At 56.9% G+C, this 20625-nt stretch overlaps 1 protein-coding gene across 31 annotated transcripts in view; it reads left to right on the forward strand.

Moving 5' to 3' along the window:
- Nucleotides 1-20052, forward strand: part of NRXN2 (neurexin 2) — a 102680-nt gene extending 82628 nt beyond the window's left edge. For 15 of the 31 annotated variants that reach the window (XM_081063550.1, XM_081063572.1, XM_081063579.1 and 12 more), the window contains 4 exons: nucleotides 397-486; nucleotides 3814-4139; nucleotides 6342-6420; nucleotides 18161-20052. In XM_081063550.1, coding sequence (XP_080919676.1) covers nucleotides 397-486; nucleotides 3814-4139; nucleotides 6342-6420; nucleotides 18161-19047 — 1382 coding nt within the window. In that variant the 3' untranslated portion in view covers nucleotides 19048-20052. The remainder of the gene's footprint in view (nucleotides 1-396; nucleotides 487-3813; nucleotides 4140-6341; nucleotides 6421-18160) is intronic. The other 16 variants (XM_081063558.1, XM_081063559.1, XM_081063569.1 and 13 more) reach the window with 3 other exon arrangements.
- The last annotated feature ends 573 nt before the right edge of the window (nucleotides 20053-20625 follow it).

Consider the following 20625-nt stretch of genomic DNA (forward strand, 5'->3'; position numbering starts at 1 on the left):
ACCTGCTAAATGCCCCGCCCGCCCGCCCGCTGCCCCACTCTGGGATGGGGAAGGAAGCTGGGCGACAGCTTGAGCCCGGATAAACCTGTTTAACCTCTGACATTTGACCTTCCAGCTGCCTTTTCTTTCATTCCCCTTTCCTTTTCTTCTTTGTCCCTCTCTCTTTCTTTGGGTCGCTCCTGCCCCCAGGGTGAGGCTGGCTCTGGATGGGAACGTAGGGAGGGGATGGGAGGACAGGGGACCCAGCGTTTCTTCTCCTGCCTTGGGTGGACCTTCCCCCCTTGCCTTTGGATGTTGCTGCTTACTCTGAGTCTCCTGAGAAATGCATAATTACTTTTCTAACTCCTTTGGACTTCGCCGCCTGAGAAACCTACTGTCTTTCTAAACTTTTCCAAGGAAACTTTGATAACGAGCGCCTGGCGATTGCTAGACAGAGAATCCCCTACCGGCTTGGTCGAGTAGTAGATGAGTGGCTGCTCGACAAAGGTAATTAACCAGAATTAATTAATTAATTAATTAATTAACTTTAAAAACACTATCTTAAAGGTGCAGAGCTCTCTCTTTCCCCATCCGTGCCTTCCCCATCGCCCGCCCCCCAGTGAAGGGACAATTGTCCTGCCAGGTTGACCTCTTTCTCTGTGTAGTCGAGTGTCTTTGTTTTTTAGGGTGATGCTTCTGGCCAGGGTTTTTCCTAGAAGAGTCCTCCTCTCTGTCGAAACTTCTGATGGGACTAGGATAACCCATGAGATTCCTGATCCACTTGGGTAAAGCTGGCCGGAAAGCAGGCTGGGAGGGAGGTGGTCAGCTCAGAGGTTGTGTACAGGGCCAGTTGAGGGCTACAATGCGTGAGAAGCAGGAAAACTTTGGGAAACAGGAAATGCTGATCCCAGGACCCAAAGGAGGGTAGGAAGGCTGCACCAGGATCATCTGAGGAGAAAAGGAGAGTGGGGGCCTCAGGTCCTACTGGAAAGACCCCCCCAAAGAGTGGCGGTGGGGCCACCGTGTCTGGAATGAGCTCAGCGTGGTCAGAAGGCCCCTTAGAAGTAGTGGAGTTGGGGGGAGACTGGAAGGAAGGGGAAGAGGTGGCCATCCCTCGAGGGTTTCTGTGCCTCCTGAGTTGATGAAGAAGACAGAACAGGCTTGTGGTGAGGCGCTGCTGGGTGTGAGGGAGAAGGCCACTTGTCACCAAGGGAAGTTGGGGCCAAGGGCAAAACCATCCCATTCCCTTTGGAGAGGGGGCGAGCTCTGTACCTCTAAGGCTAAACTCTAGGGGGGCAGTAGAACTGTTAAACCTCCACCTAACCAGCTGATAACTGTGCTTTTAAATGTCCACTGGGGCCTTCCCCAACTAAAATCCCCAAATGTCACTTCCAGCCCCCACAGCCAGCGGGGACTAAACATGCTGATAACCAGATGTGATAAATCCATAACAGGACAAAAAGTTAAAGGGACTGTAACAGACATCGCCAAAACCTACAGCCCCCAGCCACACTGGGTGGCTCTCTCCAGCGGGGCGAACTTTAACCCTTTGAGGAGTTCATGGCGGGTGGGGCCCCAGGGGCCAAGTTTGCTAACCTATGTAGTCTCCTGTCCATTACCCACCTCCCTCTCCCGGAATCAGAGAGGCCAAGGGAGCAGCCTGGGCTGAGGCTGGGCCAACTTGTGACCCCACGGGTAGGGAGAAAAAGACAGGCCCTGGGAGGGGGGGCAGGACTTGTGGTCCCCCCAGTTGCCCTTCACTAGCTTTGTTGTCACACCTCTTGAGGCCTCTATTTCCTCTTCTAGAAAGTGAAGGATTGGGTTAAGTATTCTAGTATTTTCCCCACTATGGAAGGAGGAACTCACCTGTTGGGTGGCCTTGGTCAAGACTTCCGTTTGCCAAGCCTCAGTTGCCTTCTGGGGAAAACAGGGATAATGATCCCCGCTCAGCCTTCCTCACAAGGGGTGCTGTGAGGATGAGACGAAATAAGGAGTAGGAAAATATTGGAGAACCAGATCTGGGCATCCTTGGAGAGATTATTTTATGCTCAGCACCTGTTATATGGTAGCTGCTCAATAAATAGTTACTGAATGAATCCGTTTTCCAGTTCTAAAACGTCCTGTGAAGCAGAAGTCCCATGAGATGCTTCACAATAGAGACACTTGTCCAATGAGCTTGGGAAATGCTGAGTCCCGTTTCTTCTTCCTCTTGGAGATGCACAGGGACATTGGTTTAATAAAGGCTCTGAGAAGACCCGCAAGAAAGAAACCTGTTGTTTAATTGTGAAATGTTTGCTTCCCAACCTTGCTTAACGGTTGTGAACCTTCTCTCCTTCTTATGTTCTTATGCCTGGTGGGCAAGGGCCTCTCTAGGTCTGGTGTTCCAGCTGCTACTCACAGGTTCTCAGCTTCTGTGGGCTCCAGGTCCCCCACTTGTAAGATGGAGATACTGCTCCAGAGCTGTATCTCTGGAGTGAGGGGCTGGGCAGGGGAAGGGTGCAGGAGGGAGAGACTGAGCAGAGGGGCGGAGCAGACACACCGTGGCCAGTCATTGGCCAGAGGCCGACAGAAGGGTGGGTGTCCCAGGGAACCCGTGTTTCCGAAGAGAGTGTGGGTTTCACAAGTTGGACTGTCCTCAGCCCAGGTTTTGGGGCAGGGCTCACAGGTACCTAACTGTAAACCACATCTTTAACGAGGCACTAACCAGAGGCTAACAAGGGCTAAGCCAGATCTTAAACCCCACCCCTAGCGCCAGCAGCTGCAGGTCCCAGGAGCAAGGGGCAATGTAGCAATTCCTCTGCCCCCCTCCTTCCCCAAAATAAGCAACACCAAAACCAAAGTTAAATCTAAACTTAAACATAATAAATATCTTTTCTAAAAACCAAACCAAAGCAACAAACTCAGAGGGTTAAACCGACCCCCAGAAGCATTAAAACCAAACAGAACAGCCAAACCCCACCCAGGTGGGAATTCGGAGGTATAACTGCTGAGTGAGGAGCGAGATTGGAGCTGGAGTGGGTTTTTTTTGGCTGTCAGCGAGCGAAGAAAGGTCCCTTTAACATTTTCCATCTCTGTGCTTGCACATCCTGTCGGGGAAGAAGGCCTCTGCTCTCCAGGGCCAGACCCCAGGGCAGTGGCTGGGTCTGGAGGGGAGGAGGAGAGAGGGGAGCCTGGCCAACGGTCAGGGGGCCTGGTGGTGGCTGGGGGGCGGGGCGGAGTGAGGTCCCAGCCCTGCTCCCCGCCTCACACACGCCTTCTCCTCCCATGCACTGTCCTGGCCGCCCCTGCTCTCGCCTCCCTCTCTGCCCTGACACACAGGGACCACTGGGCCTGGCAGTCGCCTTCTTTATCTCTGCCTCTTTGTCTCCTCTATCTGCTGCTTCTGAGGGCTCCATGGCTTGGGGCTGGACACGGGCTGTGGGATGCTTGGGGAAGCAGAAGGAGAAGATGGGGGATGAAACTGAGGGAAGGGAAAGAAGGGGGGTATGATGCCCCTGGAGCAGGAGACGAGAGGGGGATGGGAAGGAAGGTCAGAGGCATGAGCATGGTGGGGAGAGTGGGGAGCTGGCTCCCTTCCCAGCCCCTGTGTGCCCTGGGTCCCCTTCCCCCGGGGTCCCTACCTGGCTGGGCTGGAATTGTGGCTGACAAGGACTTTCCCTCTGGTGTCTGCCCTTCCTCTTTCTCCCTCTCCCCCTACCCCCCGCTGGTTTCCACCTTGACTCCTCTTTCCTCCCTGGTACCCCTCTATTCCCCCCCACCCCTGTCCCTTTCTGGTCTTCCCTCATTGCCTGTCCCTCCTCTGTCTGTCACCCTCGCCCATTGCCCTCCCCCCAGGCCGCCAGCTGACCATCTTCAACAGCCAGGCTGCCATCAAGATCGGGGGCCGGGATCAGGGCCGCCCCTTCCAGGGCCAGGTGTCCGGCCTCTACTACAATGGGCTCAAGGTGCTGGCGCTGGCCGCCGAGAGCGACCCCAACGTGCGGACCGAGGGCCACCTGCGCCTGGTAGGGGAGGGGCCGTCCGTGCTACTCAGTGCGGAGACCACGGCTACCACCCTGCTGGCCGACATGGCCACCACCATCATGGAGACCACCACTACCATGGCCACCACCACCACACGCCGGGGCCGCTCCCCCACGCTGAGGGACAGCACCACACAGGTGAGGGCCTCGCCGGCTGGCGGACAACTGGTGGCGCTCCGGCTGGATGTCCGCATAGCAGCATCCAGGGGTCCGGTGGGATCCTGAAAGTTGCTGTCCTTGTCCCGATGGTTTGGGCGAGATAGGCAAATCTCTTTTTACCAAGTGCCCTTCGCCCTGGTAACCAGGGATGTCACAGAAGTAGAGGTGGCCTCCAGGGGACCACTCCCAGAGATGAGGGGCAGTTTGGTACCTCAGCTAGACCAGCGATGACTACCCCACCTAAGAGGGAGGAAGTCAGGGTGGCGTGAGGGTGAAATGATCCCCTCTGTCCACCCCATAATGAAAGCCATGCCCAGTGCTGTGTGGGCAGTGAGTGGGAGACAAATGGAAGCAGGATGGCCCCGCTCTGGGCAGGCACAGAGGTGGCAGCCCTGGAGGGGCTAGAGGCTTACGTGGCAGTGGCAGCCGCCCTCCGGAGGCTGGCGGAGGCCCGGAGCAGCCTCTCCCTGATTGCTGGAGCCCTTGCAGTGGGACTGCAAGTCCAGTCTGTTGCCTTCACGAGTCCGCTACGTGTGCCCTCGAGCAGGTGCCACTGTAGCTGGCCTCTGGGTCCTCAGTCTGGGCCTGAGGGGGTGTTGGTACAGACAGTCCCCTGGAGCTGTACCCTCCCCAGTGCCAGGCCCACCTGCTCCGGTACTCTCCCTGGGTCAGGTCAAGCCCAGGTGGTTGGGGTTTATCTTCTCTTGTACTTAGGCCAGCCCTGGAGGGAGCCTCACCTGGTCAATGAGTCTCCCTTGGGGCAGGACAGGCCTGGATTTCCTGCTGGCCAAAGCCATCAGCATGTGTGACTTACTGAGGCAGCCTGGGGACCCGGCCGAATTTTCTAGTGGTTGCCTCGAAAGATTGTTGGTCCAGGAGGGCTCATACTTGGCGTATCGGACCTTGCTTAGTCACCCTGCCCCCTCTACCCAACCTACTTCTGTCCCCCATCTCCATGGCTGTTGAGCTTCTGGGCCCGGAGGGACCGCTGTCCTCTCAGGGTGAGGGAGGAGCCTGGAGACGCCATCAGCCAGCCTTCAGCCTCTGTACACGGGGGCTGGGCCCGATGAGCTCCAGGGCCCCTCACCTCTACCAGTCCGTGCTTCCGGGAGCTTGCGACTGGCTGACAGGCTCACCAGGCAAGAGAGACAATCCTGAGCCCACGTCCCCTCTTGTCTTCACTGCCAAGAAAACGGGGGATTCGAATGCCAGGCCTTGCTCCAAGGGGTGGAGAGCCCTGGGACAGAGGCCTGGTTCTACCCAAGATGGGGTACCCACCACACCCAGTGCCCTGCAAACAGGCCAGAAGGGCCATCCAGGTTCAGTGGGAGGGTGATGGGCAAACCATCCAGGTGGAAGAGAAGGCTGGGAACCGTAGGGATCATGGCTGTGCAGGAGAATCCCCCACAGGGGCAAGGATACAGCCCTTGGATGAAGGCAACAGTGTCTGAACTAGAAGGAGGCAGGGAGGAGGCAGGATGACCTTTCACCCCTTCCCCTCCCCAGCTTCTGTCTTTGACATTTAGCCTGACCCTCTCCTTACACTCTGTGGTCTCTCAGGCTCCCTGCCCACCTGCACTCTGGGTCTCCCTCCTTGGGTCTCTTCCCTAACACCCCTTGAGTACCCCCACCCCTTATACTCACTCGTCTTGGGGATTCTCTTCTTTGCAATCAGGAGGAGAGAAAATGCTGACAAACTTGACTCCCATTGTCATGACAACCACAGACCTAATTGTGTGCAGCCTGGTTTCTGGGCTCGGGGAAGGGGGTTGGAAGAGAGATGAGAGTGATGGGGTAGTGAGGCTGGAGCCAGGAAACGCCCTGGTCCTGCTCCCCCTCTGCCCATGCTGGCCTCCAGATGCCCCTGTGCCTCGTCTGCCTGATGTCTTGGACCCCCTTGCTCCAGCCCTGAGGCTGCAGGTCTGGTGTCCAGTCTCAACTGCCTGGACATGCCGCTGTCTCATTGATCCCCAGGAGCCGTGGGGAGCCCCTGCAGGGTGGGGGAAATGGAGGCCCACGGTGACCCACCCAACGATGAGCGAGCTGGGGCACGGACCAGGGTGTGTGTCTCAGCCCGGGGCCCCGTCCTGTGTGCCGTCCCGTACCTCAAGAGCTGGCTGCGGGGATCTGCTGACCCACCCTGGAATCCTCTTCTTTCCCCACCCCTCCTTTCACCCCCAGAACACAGACGACCTCCTGGTGGCCTCGGCTGAGTGTCCGAGCGATGACGAGGATCTGGAGGAGTGTGAGCCCAGTACTGGTGAGTACCTTTCCCCCCTCCCCTGCCCCGGGGCCCACTGCGACGCTCATGGGAGGGGGGCGACTGCCCTTGCCACCTGGCCCAGGCCCCAAGGGCCTACTGCCAGGCCTTAGCTTTTCCTGATAGCTCCTCTCCCTTCCTACCATTTCCCCACCCCCAGGGTCCCTCAAGTGCCCTCTGATGAGGCAGTTTTTGGCCTTTTAGTGCCCTGGCCCTTAGAAGTAGTGAGGTCCATAGGTCGGGGTCCTGGGGTTGAGGGCCAAGGGATGCTGGGAGGGAAAAAGGGAGACTTTTCCCTAGAAAGATAAGTAACTACAGCTCCCATGAGTCCTGGGGGAGGTGGGGATACAGGTTTACGAACTACAATTCCCATCAGCTCTTGGGTCCAGAACTGCAACTCCCATCAGCCCCTGAGCCTGGTGTTTTCTTGGTCACTAGTAGAGGTCTCTGCTGGATCTTGAACCCTCCTCAGCCCCAGTCTCAGGGAGGTGGCTGGACATTCTGCCGGGGCTGCCAGGCCAAACTGGGGCAATTACTTCACAGCAGTTATATGCTAAGCAGTCAACTGGGTTGGAGGTGCCCCTTGGCCAGACATGTGGTCGGTCCCCTGGGGAGATTGGGACCTGAGGTCCGGCCCAGATTTCTACTGGGAGAGCTGTTATAGGAAGAGAACAGGGCTGGGAGGGCAGGCTTCCCGAGAGGCGGCATTCCAGGCTTGCTTCTTCCAGCTGGAGTCCATGGTGCAGCCCCAGAGAGAGATCAGATTGGCGAAGCAGGGGTGGGCCTGGAGTGCCGACTGAGAAGTGTGGGGTGTGGAGCAGCAAGCGGTGCGAGGCTTGCTCCGCTGAGCTGGTGGGAGGGTGGCTGAGAGGAGCTGGGGTCCTGGTGTTTGAGGCTGGCGGTGGGGAAGGAGGAAGGACTGGCGGTGGCCAGCTTTCCCAGCAGGGCAGGCCGGGCCTTGGTGGCCATTTGGATGAGCCTGTGGGAGCATACATCCCTTGCTTGGGTTCCCAGAGACTTCTCCTTGTTACTTTGCCGTGGGTGGCACCTGGACTGCTGTTACCAGAGGCTGGAGGTTGAGGCAGGTACCTGCAGGGTTGGGGAAGTGATGTCGTCAGCTGAGGTGGGCAGTGTGACCTGGGTACATTCTGTGAAGCTGACCTGGGGGTGAGCTTGGGGGATCTGCCGGCCCCAGAGAAGACGCTCAAGCTGAGGGTGTGCTGTAGCCATGGAAGGGGTGTGGGTGGAAAAGGACTGTGGAGCCTTGGGGCCGACGCTCAGGTTCCAGAGACCAAGGGCAGGGGCATTTCTAGGGCACAGGCCTCCAGATCCAAGGCTGAAAGCTGGCTGCCCTCTGTGCTCTCCCCGTAGATCAAAGCTGAGGGGGGGGGGTCTTTCCAGCAGTCCTGGACCCTGAAGCACTTAGGGGAGCCTCAGGCTGCTGGGCCGGAAACGCCTCCCTGTCCACAGCAAAGGCCTGTGCTTTCTGGAGCAGACGCCCTCCACTGTGGGGAAGCCCCTCTGTTGGGGGCTGTTCCCTCCATCTCATGGGGCCACGTTGGCTCAGAGATGCACCCTCACACTGCACAGGGAGGCTCTGGGCATCTGACAGCTTCCACACGGAACTCCCCCTCGACTCTGCTGTATCCTCTCTGACTAGTCACTTCCTGGGGTTTCCTGCAGGTGCACACAGCGCCTCTAGCGCAGGCTTTCCAGAGCGGCTGTGATGGCTGGCCTACGAGAGCCCTGGGACAGGGCTCTGGGGACAAAGGACTGTGTGGGCCATAAGGAAAGGGTGTTGCTTGGTCCCACCACACGTTTGCACACATGTGCCGGAGTGTTTGCACACTCTGGGGTGGGGACTGCCAGGGTGAGAGGAGTCTCTGCTCTCCCTGGGCCCTAGGCAGAGAGGCGCGTAGGGCCAGATGGTCACCATTCAGAGACATGCTGCGCACACGGCCACACCAGCTCCACACACTGTCTGCCCAGGTTCTGGCTTCCCCAGGCCTGAGTCTTGTTAGGCGCTGGGGTGTGACTGAGTGTGTGCACAGGTGGGCCGAGCTCGTTTAGGCTGTTTTGGGAGGAGAGAGCTGTACTGATCGCTGGGCTCATCTTCCTGGGAAAAGGGCCAAGTACGGGATGGGAGGATTGAGGATGGAAGAGGAATACAAGGTGGGTGTAGGGAGAGGTTGGGGGGCCAGCCTGGCACTCGACTTTACAAATAAGGGGGGCGGGAGGCAGAGTGCACGCTTGAGCTCCCGGAGGAAACTGATGGCAGCCACAGCTGTCCCCCAGACGAGCACCGCACGTTTGCACTTCCACACTCGCGCCCCTTGAAATGCTTCAAGTTGGATTCTTGTCATCCTGATGGGAGGCCAGGCAAGGACCAAGATGATTCCAGGGTTCCCCAGGCTGATCTAGACCATGTCTCCCCCACCTGGGTCCCTCCTTCCCCCTCCCCCCCCCCCCAGTGCAGGAGGCTTTTTCTCTAGCAAAGGGCCAGGCCTCCTTGGTCTCCAAGGTCAGCATTGGAAGTGGAGGCAGCCTGGCTAGAGACAGCGGCTGCCCAGGGCCTGAGCCGGGGTGTTTGCATCCCTCCCATCTTCCAGAGCTTCCTCCCTGGGTCCAGGTGTGAAGCCTGGGACCATCCCTATTTACCTTTCCACCCTTCCCCACGATCTGGGCCGCTCCACACACCCCAGGTCCCATACCCTCTCCTCGCAGCTTGGTGAGACCATCATCTAACATGGTTGTTTTACCTGAGGTTGGCAACCCAGCCAAAAGGGTATAGTTTGATAGACACAGCATTTCGGTTCTTTGGAGTGGGGGTGCCGTGAAGGGGGCCATGCACTGTTTGGTGGGTCGTGTGACCCACCACCCCTTGCTTTCTCAGCCGGCCTGACCCACGTAGGGATCTGAATTTGCACCTGCTGAGACGTAGGAAGTGCACACAGGCTCAGACCCACAGAGGCACACACGTGTGCACACACGCATCTATATGCATGTGTCTGACCAGAGGCACACACACCTACATCTATGCACACGTTTACGGACTTACCAGCAAGCTCACGTGTGCCCACCACCACAGGTACACACATACACATGTTCAGACCTAGAAGCGCACGTGCCATTTGTGCCCAGACCAACAGAGGCTCAGACATGCTTAGACATTAAGAAGCACACATGTCCTCAGAGCCCCAGAAGTCCATACGCCCAAAACAACTGTTGACACCCAGGCAGCACAAACCCGTGCACACGTGCACAGTCTCACACACGTGTACTCAGTCTCACAGGTGTACTCAGAGCCAGTCTTGCACATGTGTGCCTAGAGCTCCAAATAGACCCACACAGATGTGGACTCACAGGTGCCCACCTGCTCGGACCCACGAGTTTCATATTTACACATGTGCTCGGCCACCTAAAAGTGCACGCACAGCATTGTCTTACATGCACCAAGGCACGTGTGTGTGCTCAGAGCTGCACGTTCCTGCACATGCAGACCTGCTGAGGCACGTTTGCACACACATCTATGGAGGCACACGCCAGATGTTGAGAATCACACACACTCAGACCTGTAGAAGCGCACGTGTATTTCAAACACTCGTGGTACACATGTGTGTTCAGGCCTGAGCACATACACATGTGCCAGAGCCATCGAAGCACATGCACATACATGTCCTCAGACTCAGAATCCCACATCCACGCTCGGCTCACGGGCGCACACGTGTGTGTACATCCACCTGCATAAGACACACTCATGTGCTGAAACCACAGGCTCCTACGCATATGCTCAGACTTGCGGCTGCTCACAGATGTTTTAGAATCACAGATGCATGTGCGCATGTTCAGAGCAGCCACGTTCACGAGGTGCCCAGACTCACTGAAGTGCGTGTGTCACGACTCCATCCAAGTATCCACTCGTACTCAGACCCACATTCGCCCGCACATATGTTCACAGTCACCCGACGCACACACATCCTCACAGGGATGTCCTCAGGTACCAGCGTATGTTCCCGTTCCCACAGAGGCACGTGTGCTGAGACCCACAGGGCACTGGTGCGCATGCTTTCAGGGGGAGGCCATGTGTGCCCAGACTCAGGCCTGCGCACACGCACACGTTCGTTCGGACTCGCAGACCCGCACCCCTCCCACACTAGCCCATGAGCAGACAGGCCAACAGCGGCTCATTCTTCCGTGTCTACCCCTGTGCACAGACACACATACTCAGATCCCTCAAGGCACGCACACACATACTCAGCCCCACAGTTGTGTACACACACACTCAGGTCTGCACGAGCCCACAATGCTGCTCACAGCTGCAGATGCTCTTACGCATAGGCTCAGAGGTACCCATGCAGCTGCCTACGGAAGGGCACACATCCTCAGACCCGCAAGCCATACACATGCGTTCAGACCCAGTAAAATCCCTGCTTGGTGGCCCCACATGGCTGAGAACACCCAGCTGCTAAGACACACAAGGGCACGCATGCACACAGATTCGCATAGGCCCACGTAGGATCAGACCCACAGAAGCAGCCTCATACACTTTCCCATACGTGTACATCTTTCCTGAGGCATCGCCCCCACGCACGCGTACATCAGACCCTCAGAGGCACACACAGGCTTAATTCCACAGACACACGGACACATTTCTCAGATGCATACATTTAGCTCAGATTCACAGAGGTACAAATGTGTTCAGATTCCAGGATGTCTTAAGGTAACATTAGTTTGCTATAACAGATGAACTCCACAACATCTGTGGTTTAACACACAGGAATTTATTTCTCCTTCATGTAAAGTTAGAAACAGGTGTTCCTGATTGGTGGGCCGCTCTTCCCCAAGCGCTGATGCAGGGCTCGGCCTTCCGCCTTGAAGCTGCACCACCTCTGCGGGGTGACTGTCTGAGTTGTGGGAGGGAATGAGCAGGGAGGGTCACGGAGGGGAGGGTTTGATGGGTCAGGCCTCCGGGAAGAGGTGCACCTGGCTCCTGCTGAGTCTGCCCCTGGAGTTCAGTCACGTGGCTACCAGCTAGCTCCCAGGAAGGCTGGGAGGTCTGGCCTTGCCTGTCCCCAGGAGGAAGCAGAGACAGATTTGGTGACCAGCTACCGATCTATTTGCTGCAGCCTGGTCTTTAGGTCACCAATGATCCATTCCACTCTTTCTCCCACCCACAGAGCACACCCGCCCCTCCCCAAGGGAGACACCCCAAGTCCCACCCAGTTAGGGCAGTGATCTCAAAGGTGAGCATGTCTGGGAGATGGCGGCCCACTCCATCCGGTCCAGACGTGGTTCTTGGGTACCTATGAACTATTAATAAAAGGATAATTGATGGCACTGCCCACAGCCCAATACACACCCAGAATACAATGGTAGGGCAGAGAACCACCACAATAATCCTCCCATTCAAAAAAGGAAGGCTGGAAGGCACACAGCGGCTCCCAGTTCCTAGTGGGGAAGAAATCAGCCAGCATGTACAGTGTGTGAGGCTCTGCCCCGTAGCGGGAAGTTCCTTAAACCCTGCCTCTGCCATCTGGGAGAAACTCCCTCTCCTTTGTCTGGCGTCCTGCGCTGCCCTCTGGAAGGTTTTTCCTGGTCCTTGGCCTCCGTGGCCATCTCTGAGTCAGTATTGGGAAAATGTCCTCATTGGGGTCCCTATAGCCTTGACAGCTCACTTCCTGCTCATGCATATTTTGGGGCCCAAAGGTTCAAACAATCAAAGTAACTATACTCAGAGATCTTTCGTAGACATAATTCTCAAGCCAGTTATTTCCTTGTTTTCCTGCCCCCATGCCTGTCTCTTCATTTGGTGGTGACTATCTTGAGGGCATTTGAAACAGTTGGTGGGAGCCACACCCTTAATCTGACCCTTGTGGCCAGGCTGAGCCCCCTTGTTCAGGTGGAAGTTTCACTGGGCCGTTGTCCCCCAAAGCTGTTTTCGATCTCTTACAATTTGGCATTTGGAAGCAGTGGCTCTGTGGATACTTGCAGCCCCCACATTTCTGGGCTCTCTGTTCCCTTCATCTGTTTGCAGACCCCCCAATTCTCGCCTATCTTGGTCTCTCTCTAGTACTGTGTCACTGAAAGCAGAAAGTAAAAGCCAGCACTGGCACCTTGCCTTTCCTGGCACTTTCCCTTAGTGCCTCAGCCTCATCATGAGCTACCCGCTGGGTCATCACAAGCAGTGGGTGGTACCAGAAGTCCTGCCACCGACACGGTTCTTCATCTGTCCAGCCGCCAAGTCCGTTTCCTTGGATTGTCACATGAGTGCCACGGGTGTTTGTGACACCCACTTCTGGTGTAGTATCTGTACTAGGTAGGGTAGCGTTTGCTTCTGTAAGAGATAAGCCCTGAATCTCAGTGGGCGTGTCTCACTCAGGTGAAGCCCTACCTCCTGATCAGCAGCAGGTGGCTTTGCCCCAAGGGGTGCTTCGCGAGTCCAGACTCCTTCATGCTGTGGCTCCTCCATTTTCAACATGTCCTTTACCAGGTCGCTGGAAGAAGGAGAAAGAGCATAGAGTATTGTACACAGGAGGCTTTCATGGACCAGTGCTGCCCACTGCTCAGTCATATCACCACACCTAATTGCAAGGGATTCTGGGAAATGCAGTCTCACTGCCCAGGGGAAGCAGACAATGAGGTTGGGGAAGGAGGTGTTTCCAGGAGCACCCCACGTATGCTCAGAGCCATGGTGGCATGCTCACATGTTCTCGGCATGCACATCTGCACACACAAGCTCAGACGCAGGCCCAAAGCCAGAGGTTCACTTACACGTACACTTGTCTGTTCAGATTAGCTGACATGCACTCACATGCTCAGATGCCTTGAGGTTCCTGTGCACACACGTGCTTAGAGACATGGCCAGGTGCACAGAAGCAGACCCTCAGAGGGATGTGCTCACGCGAGTACCTCCGTCTCTGACCTTGACTCCACCCTTGCTGTGTGGGTGTTTCGGGGGGGAGGGGCACCATCCTTCAGGTCACTGCATACAGTGGCACAGGTTGTTCTCTGCTGGAACAGGTGAGTAAGGGCTGAAGTCTAGCCAGTGCCCTGCCTGCCAAGCAATGTGTCCTGGGCCCTGGCGTGGGGCTGTGTCCACCAGGAAGACAGAATACCTTTTCCAGTTGTGCACAGAGATGCTGTTTGCGAAGTTGTGCTCCTGCTGAGCTGTGGCCGTGTCAGGGGCTGCCTTTTTTCTAATCTACATGAAACGCCCTGTGAGCTAGTAGCCTTCTTGCCCTCAACAGCCTGGGCAGGGCACCCAGGGCTGGCTGTTGAAGCCTCAGCCAGCTGATTGCTTTGTCTCTGACACTTAACCTCAGTTCTAAATACCCCTTTGGGTGGGAACGGGGTTCTTGGGTAGATTTCCAATTAGTAGTCGTCTGTTCCCTAAAGGCAGAAAGGGCTCAGCTTGCAGGGCCATCAGCCCCCAGGGAAGGGACCTACCTGGGGGAGGAGGGATACTCAGGAATGGCTGGTGCCCTTGGCCGGAATGGAATTATCGCTACTCAGTGGGGTTGACATACACTGCCATTCAGTTTCAGAGCAGAGGGTGGGTGGCATCTGTGGTAAGTGCACCTGTGAGTAGCTCCCAAATGCTTCAGCTGCCAAAAGTGGGGGAGGGGAGAGGCTGCCTTTATCAGACTCCCAGTGGCGCCCCGTCCCAACGTGCACCCTTGGTATGGAGCTGGACCCAGGGTCCTAAGGACCAGCATCTTTGTGACTGCATCCCCAGATGCCCAGTGGGAGGGGTGGCCTGGGGAGCTCCTGGTTGGACTGTCACAGTGAGGAGTCTCTGAGGGGTCCCACCCCCACTCCAGGCCATGCTAGCTCCTCACCAGGGCAAGCTTGCCTGATCCTGGACCAGTGTATGACCCCAGGAAACTCAGTGCCCCCCGTTGCTTGTCACTTGACTGCCACGGAGCCCAGGCCAGCTTGAGTGTGTGTCAGGGAAGGAAGGCAGTGTGGGGTCTTGACAGTACGTCATCTTGTGGAGACATATTGATGAAGGGTGTGGGACGCAGGGAAGAAGTGTGGGTCGGAGGCTGACGTGCAGGGCCACAAGAAGGGGCACCAAGGGGCAGTTGTGGCCGTGGGGGGGTTGTGGGGGTGGACGAGGCACCCTCAGGAGCTGCTGGCAAACATTGGGCAGATAAAGGCCCAGGGAAAGGCCCCAGAAGAGCAGGGACAGGGCTGAGACCCAGATATGGAGGCCAGGAAGCCGCTGGGTTGAAGGGCAAGGGCAAGAGGTCAATATGACCAGGCCTAGGAGGGCTCTGGAGGCTGGGAGAGACTGCAGAGGGGGAACTGTAGGTCCCAAGGCCCTAAAACCAGCAAGTTCAGGCACATGGTTGTGGGGAGCACAGGCCAGGCAGAATTTGTCTGTGGTCCAAGGCCTGAAGCCCCCACACACCCTAGTCTAGCCGGGCGTGAGAAAGAGGGTGGGGAGCCAAGGTCTGTGCCCTGATGTGTTCCCAGCAAGGACCTCCTGTTCCTGTGCCCTGGGCCTGGCATTCCACTGGGGACCTAGCTATGGCCAGCTGGTCAAGGGCCACAAGCCTTCCTATAACAAGCCTTGATCCTGAAGTTTCCAAGAGTAACTGGTGGCCCAGTCTAAGAAGGTAGAGGTGGCTATGGGTGAGATGGGCCCACAAAGCCAGGTCCTGCCAAACTGAACTCAGCAGTGCCTGCTGCCTGGTGCAGGGTAGGGAGGAAGGGTGTTCAGAGCCCAGATGCTCTGGTCCGTTAGAGAGGCTATCACCCCCTTCCCCAGATATCTAGCCTGGCCTGGCTCAGAGGAAATGGTGAATATGTTTTCCCTTCCAGTGAAAACACAATGAGCCTCTGCTCTGTGACAGGCCCAATGCTGGGAGCTAGGAGACAGACAGATGGGCCTTGGGCCTTTCCTGGCAGTGAGTCCAAACCTGAAGTCTTCCTGGAAGAGGAGGTGTTTGGCTGGATTAGAAGGATAAGTGAGATATCAGCAGAGGAAGGTGTTCTGAACAGAAGGCAAAGGTTGGGAAGGGGCAGGTGGTGTGGCCAGCAATTAGGACCCCAGATGTGTTTAGGGTCCATGCAGGGAGGAGAGCCCTGCCATGATTGGGCTCAAAACGCCATCATTTGAAAGGCTGCCAGCCTTCTCCTGATTGCTGAGAGCTGAGTTTGCCCCTTACCCAGGGACCAGGGTGCTGGGCCATCCTTGGTGGGTCTGGGCCTAGATGGGGATGGAAGGACAAATTACATGGGAGCCAAGCCTTGGCCTCACCCTGGGCCTGGAGCCCAATACCCTAATTTTATAGATGAGGAAATTGAGGCCCAGAAAGTGAAAGAAACTTACCTATAGTCACACAGGAATTAACGGCAGAACAGGTCTTTGGCCTCCCAGGTTAAGGCACAAGTTAAGCCACCTGGTAGGTTACTGCAGGCGTGGAGAGGATGAGTCAGGCCTTCCCAGGCTCCTAGTGGGACTGGCCCTTCCCCAGCCTCCGAGAACCACAGGAGGGACTGGACAGTCCATTCATTCACCCAGCCTGACACTGACACGTGGTGACCTTGGGAAGCCCTGCCCCCTCCCTCCCCTCAGCATCCTCCTCCATAAAAAGCCGGGTTGGAAGGCCCCAGTTCCACAAAACATGCTTCTCTGCTCTTGGCTGTTTTTCAGTGTGGCTGAGCCCCTGGAGGGCCAGGTGCCCTGGGCTTCACGATCTGGGGCGCAGGTGAGCCCCTGCCCAGGGGGAGATTGGAGCTTGAGGAAGAGCGGCCTGAGGAGCCCAGCAAGGCTGCAAGTTCAATGGCAAGATCTTGGCAGAGGTTGGCTAGTGTGGCCAAGGATGGATCTGCCAGATTGCTGGAGCTTGTGATCTGAAGGATCAGCAGAGGTGTTTGGAACAGCAGCACAGCAGCTGACCTGGCTGCCGTGGGCCGGGGGGTGCTGGAAGTGGAGCCCTGGGATGCTGCTTGTAGAGGGAGTGGAGGGCTTGTGGTGTGATCTGTGAAGACCACACACTGCAGGGACCAGGAACAAGCACTCCGATGGGGGCAGGGCTTGGACTGTGTTGGCGGGAGAGCCACAGAGTAAACCGGCTCCCACCAGGCCCAGAGGCACCCCTCCAAGAGGAGGAAGCCCTCCCCCCAGCCTCCTAGAAGTAGGTTCCAGCTTCCTTCTACCCTAGACCAGTGGGTTGCAGTACTTTACCTTGAGAGTGGGCTCTGATGGGAGTTGTAGTTGTTGACTCAGGGGCTGATGGGAATTGTGGTCCATAACCCTCCAAGGGCTAATGGGAGTTGTAGTCCTCACCCATTGGGGCCAAGGGGAATTGCAGTTTCTGCCCACGGGACCCTAGTTATCCGGCCTAGGGAGGGAAGAGACCTAATCCCCCAAAACCCTCCCTACTAGTTCCCCTGGGCCCTATATTAGCAAGTGTTTCCTTCCTAGATGGCTGTGTTTGTATTTTTTTTCTTTTTTTGCTTTCTTCTTCTTTCCGTTGTTTTATTATTGTTTTAACAATAATAAGAGGGCCAGAGGCACTCAAGACCTGGCCAGGTCCTGGCGGCCCATGGGGGTTCTGGGGAGGAGGGAGGGGGGACGCCAGTGGGGGTCAGAGGTGGAGGGTGAAGAGAGAGAAAGTTGGGGAGTTAGGGATAGCTCAGGAATCGTGTGTCCCTGCTCACTTCCCTCGCTCACCCCCTGCCCCTCTCCACCTCCCTGCCTCTACATGGCTTCTCACCACCCTTCCCAAAATCCTATAGGACAAGACCCTCCTCCAGTGTGTCTGTTTCCTCTTTGCCCACTCTTCCTCATGGACTTTGTCACCTCCCACCTTTAATTTCTCCCCACATGGCCAACCTGCAGTTAGTCTTCAAAACTCCTTCCCATGACCATCCCCTCCCAAGTCCCCTCACCCATGTAGCAGTTCCTACATAGCTGCCTGTCATGTACCTCTTCCTCAAGCCCTCCTTCCCACTGACCCCTCCCTCTCCCACACAGCTGACACCAAATGGTGGTAATAGTTCCTCAATGCCAGCCTGGACTGCAGATTTCAGTTTTGTTAATTTAATGAGGGGGAGAGGGCACAAGCAAGGGAGGAGATAGAGTATTCAGGAGGAAGCAAGGTGTCCAGGGAGAGAAGAGTGAGGGAGGGAGATACCAAACAGATAGAAAACGTTGTACGGAAAAGTTGTTTTTTCTTATTTTTTTCCGGGAGAACCCGCTTACACAGCTCTGTTTGTAATTTTTTTCTTCATGCTAAAATCACACGGCCTATTTGTTGATGTAAGTTGCCTGAATTCCGTGGTATGCTATCTTCTTTTTTAAAAACAAAAGAAAAAAAAAACAAAAGCAAAAAAAGAGAAATATCTAGAAAAAACCCTAAGATACTGTTGTTAGGTTTGTTTAAATGCTGCTCTTGTTTGTTTTTTAAAGCCTTAAACCAGTAGTTTTTTTCCGTTTCTTTTCTATTTCCTTTCCTTTCTGTTCCTTTTGGTTTCTTAAGACAAACAAAAGACAAAACCCAGAGAGCCACAGAGCCCGTGCGTGGGGTGCCCAGGGCATCCAGCCGCTGCCCGCTTAAAGCGCAGTGCTCCGGCCGGCTGGCGGGTGGGCACAGCCCGCTCTAGTCTCCGCCAAAGCCAATTGGAACCGATTTGGGTGTGTGAGGCTGTTGTTTCTCTCTCTGTGGCGGCCTCCTGCGCCCCGGCCCTCGCTGACGCCCTCTCTTTTCTCTTCTCTCTCTTGTTCTAGGAGGAGAGTTAATATTGCCCATTATCACAGAGGACTCCTTAGACCCCCCTCCCGTGGCCACTCGATCCCCCTTCGTGCCCCCACCCCCCACCTTCTACCCCTTCCTCACTGGTGTGGGCGCCACCCAAGACACCCTGCCCCCTCCCGCGGCCCGCCGCCCGTCTGCTGGGGGCCCCTGCCAGGCGGAGCAGGATGACAGCGACTGCGAGGAGCCCATCGAGGCCTCGGGCTTTGCGTCCGGGGAGGTCTTTGACTCCAGCCTACCCCCCACGGACGACGAGGACTTTTACACGACCTTTCCCCTGGTCACGGACCGCACCACCCTCCTCTCACCCCGCAAACCCGCCCCACGGCCCAACCTCAGGACAGATGGGGCTACGGGAGCCCCTGGGGTGCTGCTAGCCCCCTCTGCCCCAGCCCCCAACCTGCCGGCGGGCAAAATGAACCACCGAGACCCGCTGCAGCCCCTGCTGGAGAACCCACCCCTGGGGCCTGGGGCCCCCACGTCCTTTGAGCCGCGGAGGCCCCCTCCCCTGCGCCCCGGTGTGACCTTCGCCCCTGGCTTCCCCCATCTGCCCACAGCCAACCCTACGGGGCCTGGGGAGCGGGGCCCGCCGGGCGCAGTGGAGGTGATCCGGGAGTCCAGCAGCACCACGGGCATGGTGGTGGGCATCGTGGCCGCGGCGGCACTCTGCATTCTCATCCTCCTCTACGCCATGTACAAGTATCGCAACCGCGATGAGGGCTCCTACCAGGTGGACCAGAGCCGGAACTACATCAGTAACTCGGCCCAGAGCAATGGGGCGGTGGTGAAGGAGAAGGCCCCGGCGGCCCCCAAGACGCCCAGCAAGGCCAAGAAGAACAAAGACAAGGAGTATTACGTCTGAGCCTCCGGCACCGCGCCCCACTGCCAGCTGCCCCTCCCGGGAGGAGAGTGCGGCCCTCTTCCTGCCTGGGCCCTGGGGACCCACTCCCTGGCTGCCTCAGACTTCTCTCACGAAGAGGAAACGCAAAAAAAAAAAAGAAAAAAAGAAAAAAAAAAGGGAAGAAAAGGAAAACCCCGTGCTCGTCCCCTTCCTCCTGCCGCCCAGGGCGGCGGCACCCGTCAGTTCTGGGGCTTGCTGGCCCTCACAGCTCTGCTCCCCCGGGCAGGGCACGTGCTCACAGCCCTGGGTTGATTTATTTTTTTAAGGGGGGTAGTTTTATTTTGGTGGGGTTGGGTGGGAAGGAAGGCTGGGGGTTTTGTAAAGTGTCCACTACTCGTCTTGTTAATTTTCCTCAAGTTTTCTTTTTCCTCCCTCTGTCCCTCCCGCCTTCCTTCTCTTCCAAGGCCTCCAGTCCCCACTCCAGGCTTGCTGTGTCTCTCTGTACCCACCCTCCTTCCCACTTCTTTTTTCGTGTGTCTGGTTTCCCCCATCCTTTTCTCCCTTTGGGTTTCCACAGTCAGTGGGAGAAGGGTGGGAGGGTGGGCGAGCGGCCTGGCGCGGGGGCGGGGCGGTGGGTGGCCCCGCCCTCCCGCCCTCTGGAGTGTCCTGGCTCCGCCCACCATGGGGAGGTGCCTGCCTGGCTAGGCCAGTTGGGCTGTGTGCCGCCGGGCGACGTGCATTGCTGGGGAAGCTGCTGGAGGAGCAGGGGTGGGGGGCGGGTGGGAGGGGAAAGGCAAATGCAGATATATATTAAAGACAAATAACCTAGATACCGCAAGCAGCAGCCTGGGGCACCCGTTGGGCGCGGGCAGCAGGGAGGGCGGCAGACTGCTGAGGTCACTTCTCTGCCCAAGGGTTCCCTGCTCCCCCAGTTTTTTTTCTCTCTTTGTTAACAAATGTGTCTGAGTCTTGGAAAACACCCCAACCCCGGAAATGTGTGGGAAAAGAAAACAAAAACTTTCCAAACCCAAAGGTCCTGTGCAGTTTGTTCAGGGTCGGGGCTGCTGGGACGTTGGTCCTGCCTCTGGGTTGGGGTCTGGGCCCAAATTAGGGCCCATGAGAGCTGGTAAGTAGCCCCCAGACTTCTGGGCGGAGCATGGCTTTTGGGCTTTGGGTTCCTGGGGCAACTTTTCTTTGTGCCACCCAGCCGAGGAGGAGGACAGGCAGCAGCCCCCACGCTTGTGAGTGAAGGCTGGTCTCTGGCCCTGGTTGGGTCACCCAACACTGGGAAGGGACCTTAGCTTCTCTGAATGTGGACAAATCCTCAGAAGCAGGAGCACCGGTTTGCCCCCTAGTGGTTGCCACAGCTCTTGGTGTTGGCAGTGTTATTCCTGGGTGGCAAGAACTTCAGCGCCTGGTCCAAGGTCCCAAGGGGAGTTGGGCTGAGTCCGAACTTACCCCCAGTTCTAATTCCAGAGTCTCTGCTCCTTCTGCATCTTTAGGGGGTTGGACCCTGCCCCCGCCACCACCTCCCTGTTTACTCTTGCTGACCATGGCAGTTTCTGGGGCTACAGGTAGAAGTAGAGCCAGCATCCCTTA

Source organism: Rhinolophus hipposideros (genome assembly GCF_964194185.1).
Source record: "Rhinolophus hipposideros genome assembly, chromosome: 10".
NCBI classification, from domain to species: domain Eukaryota; kingdom Metazoa; phylum Chordata; class Mammalia; order Chiroptera; family Rhinolophidae; genus Rhinolophus; species Rhinolophus hipposideros.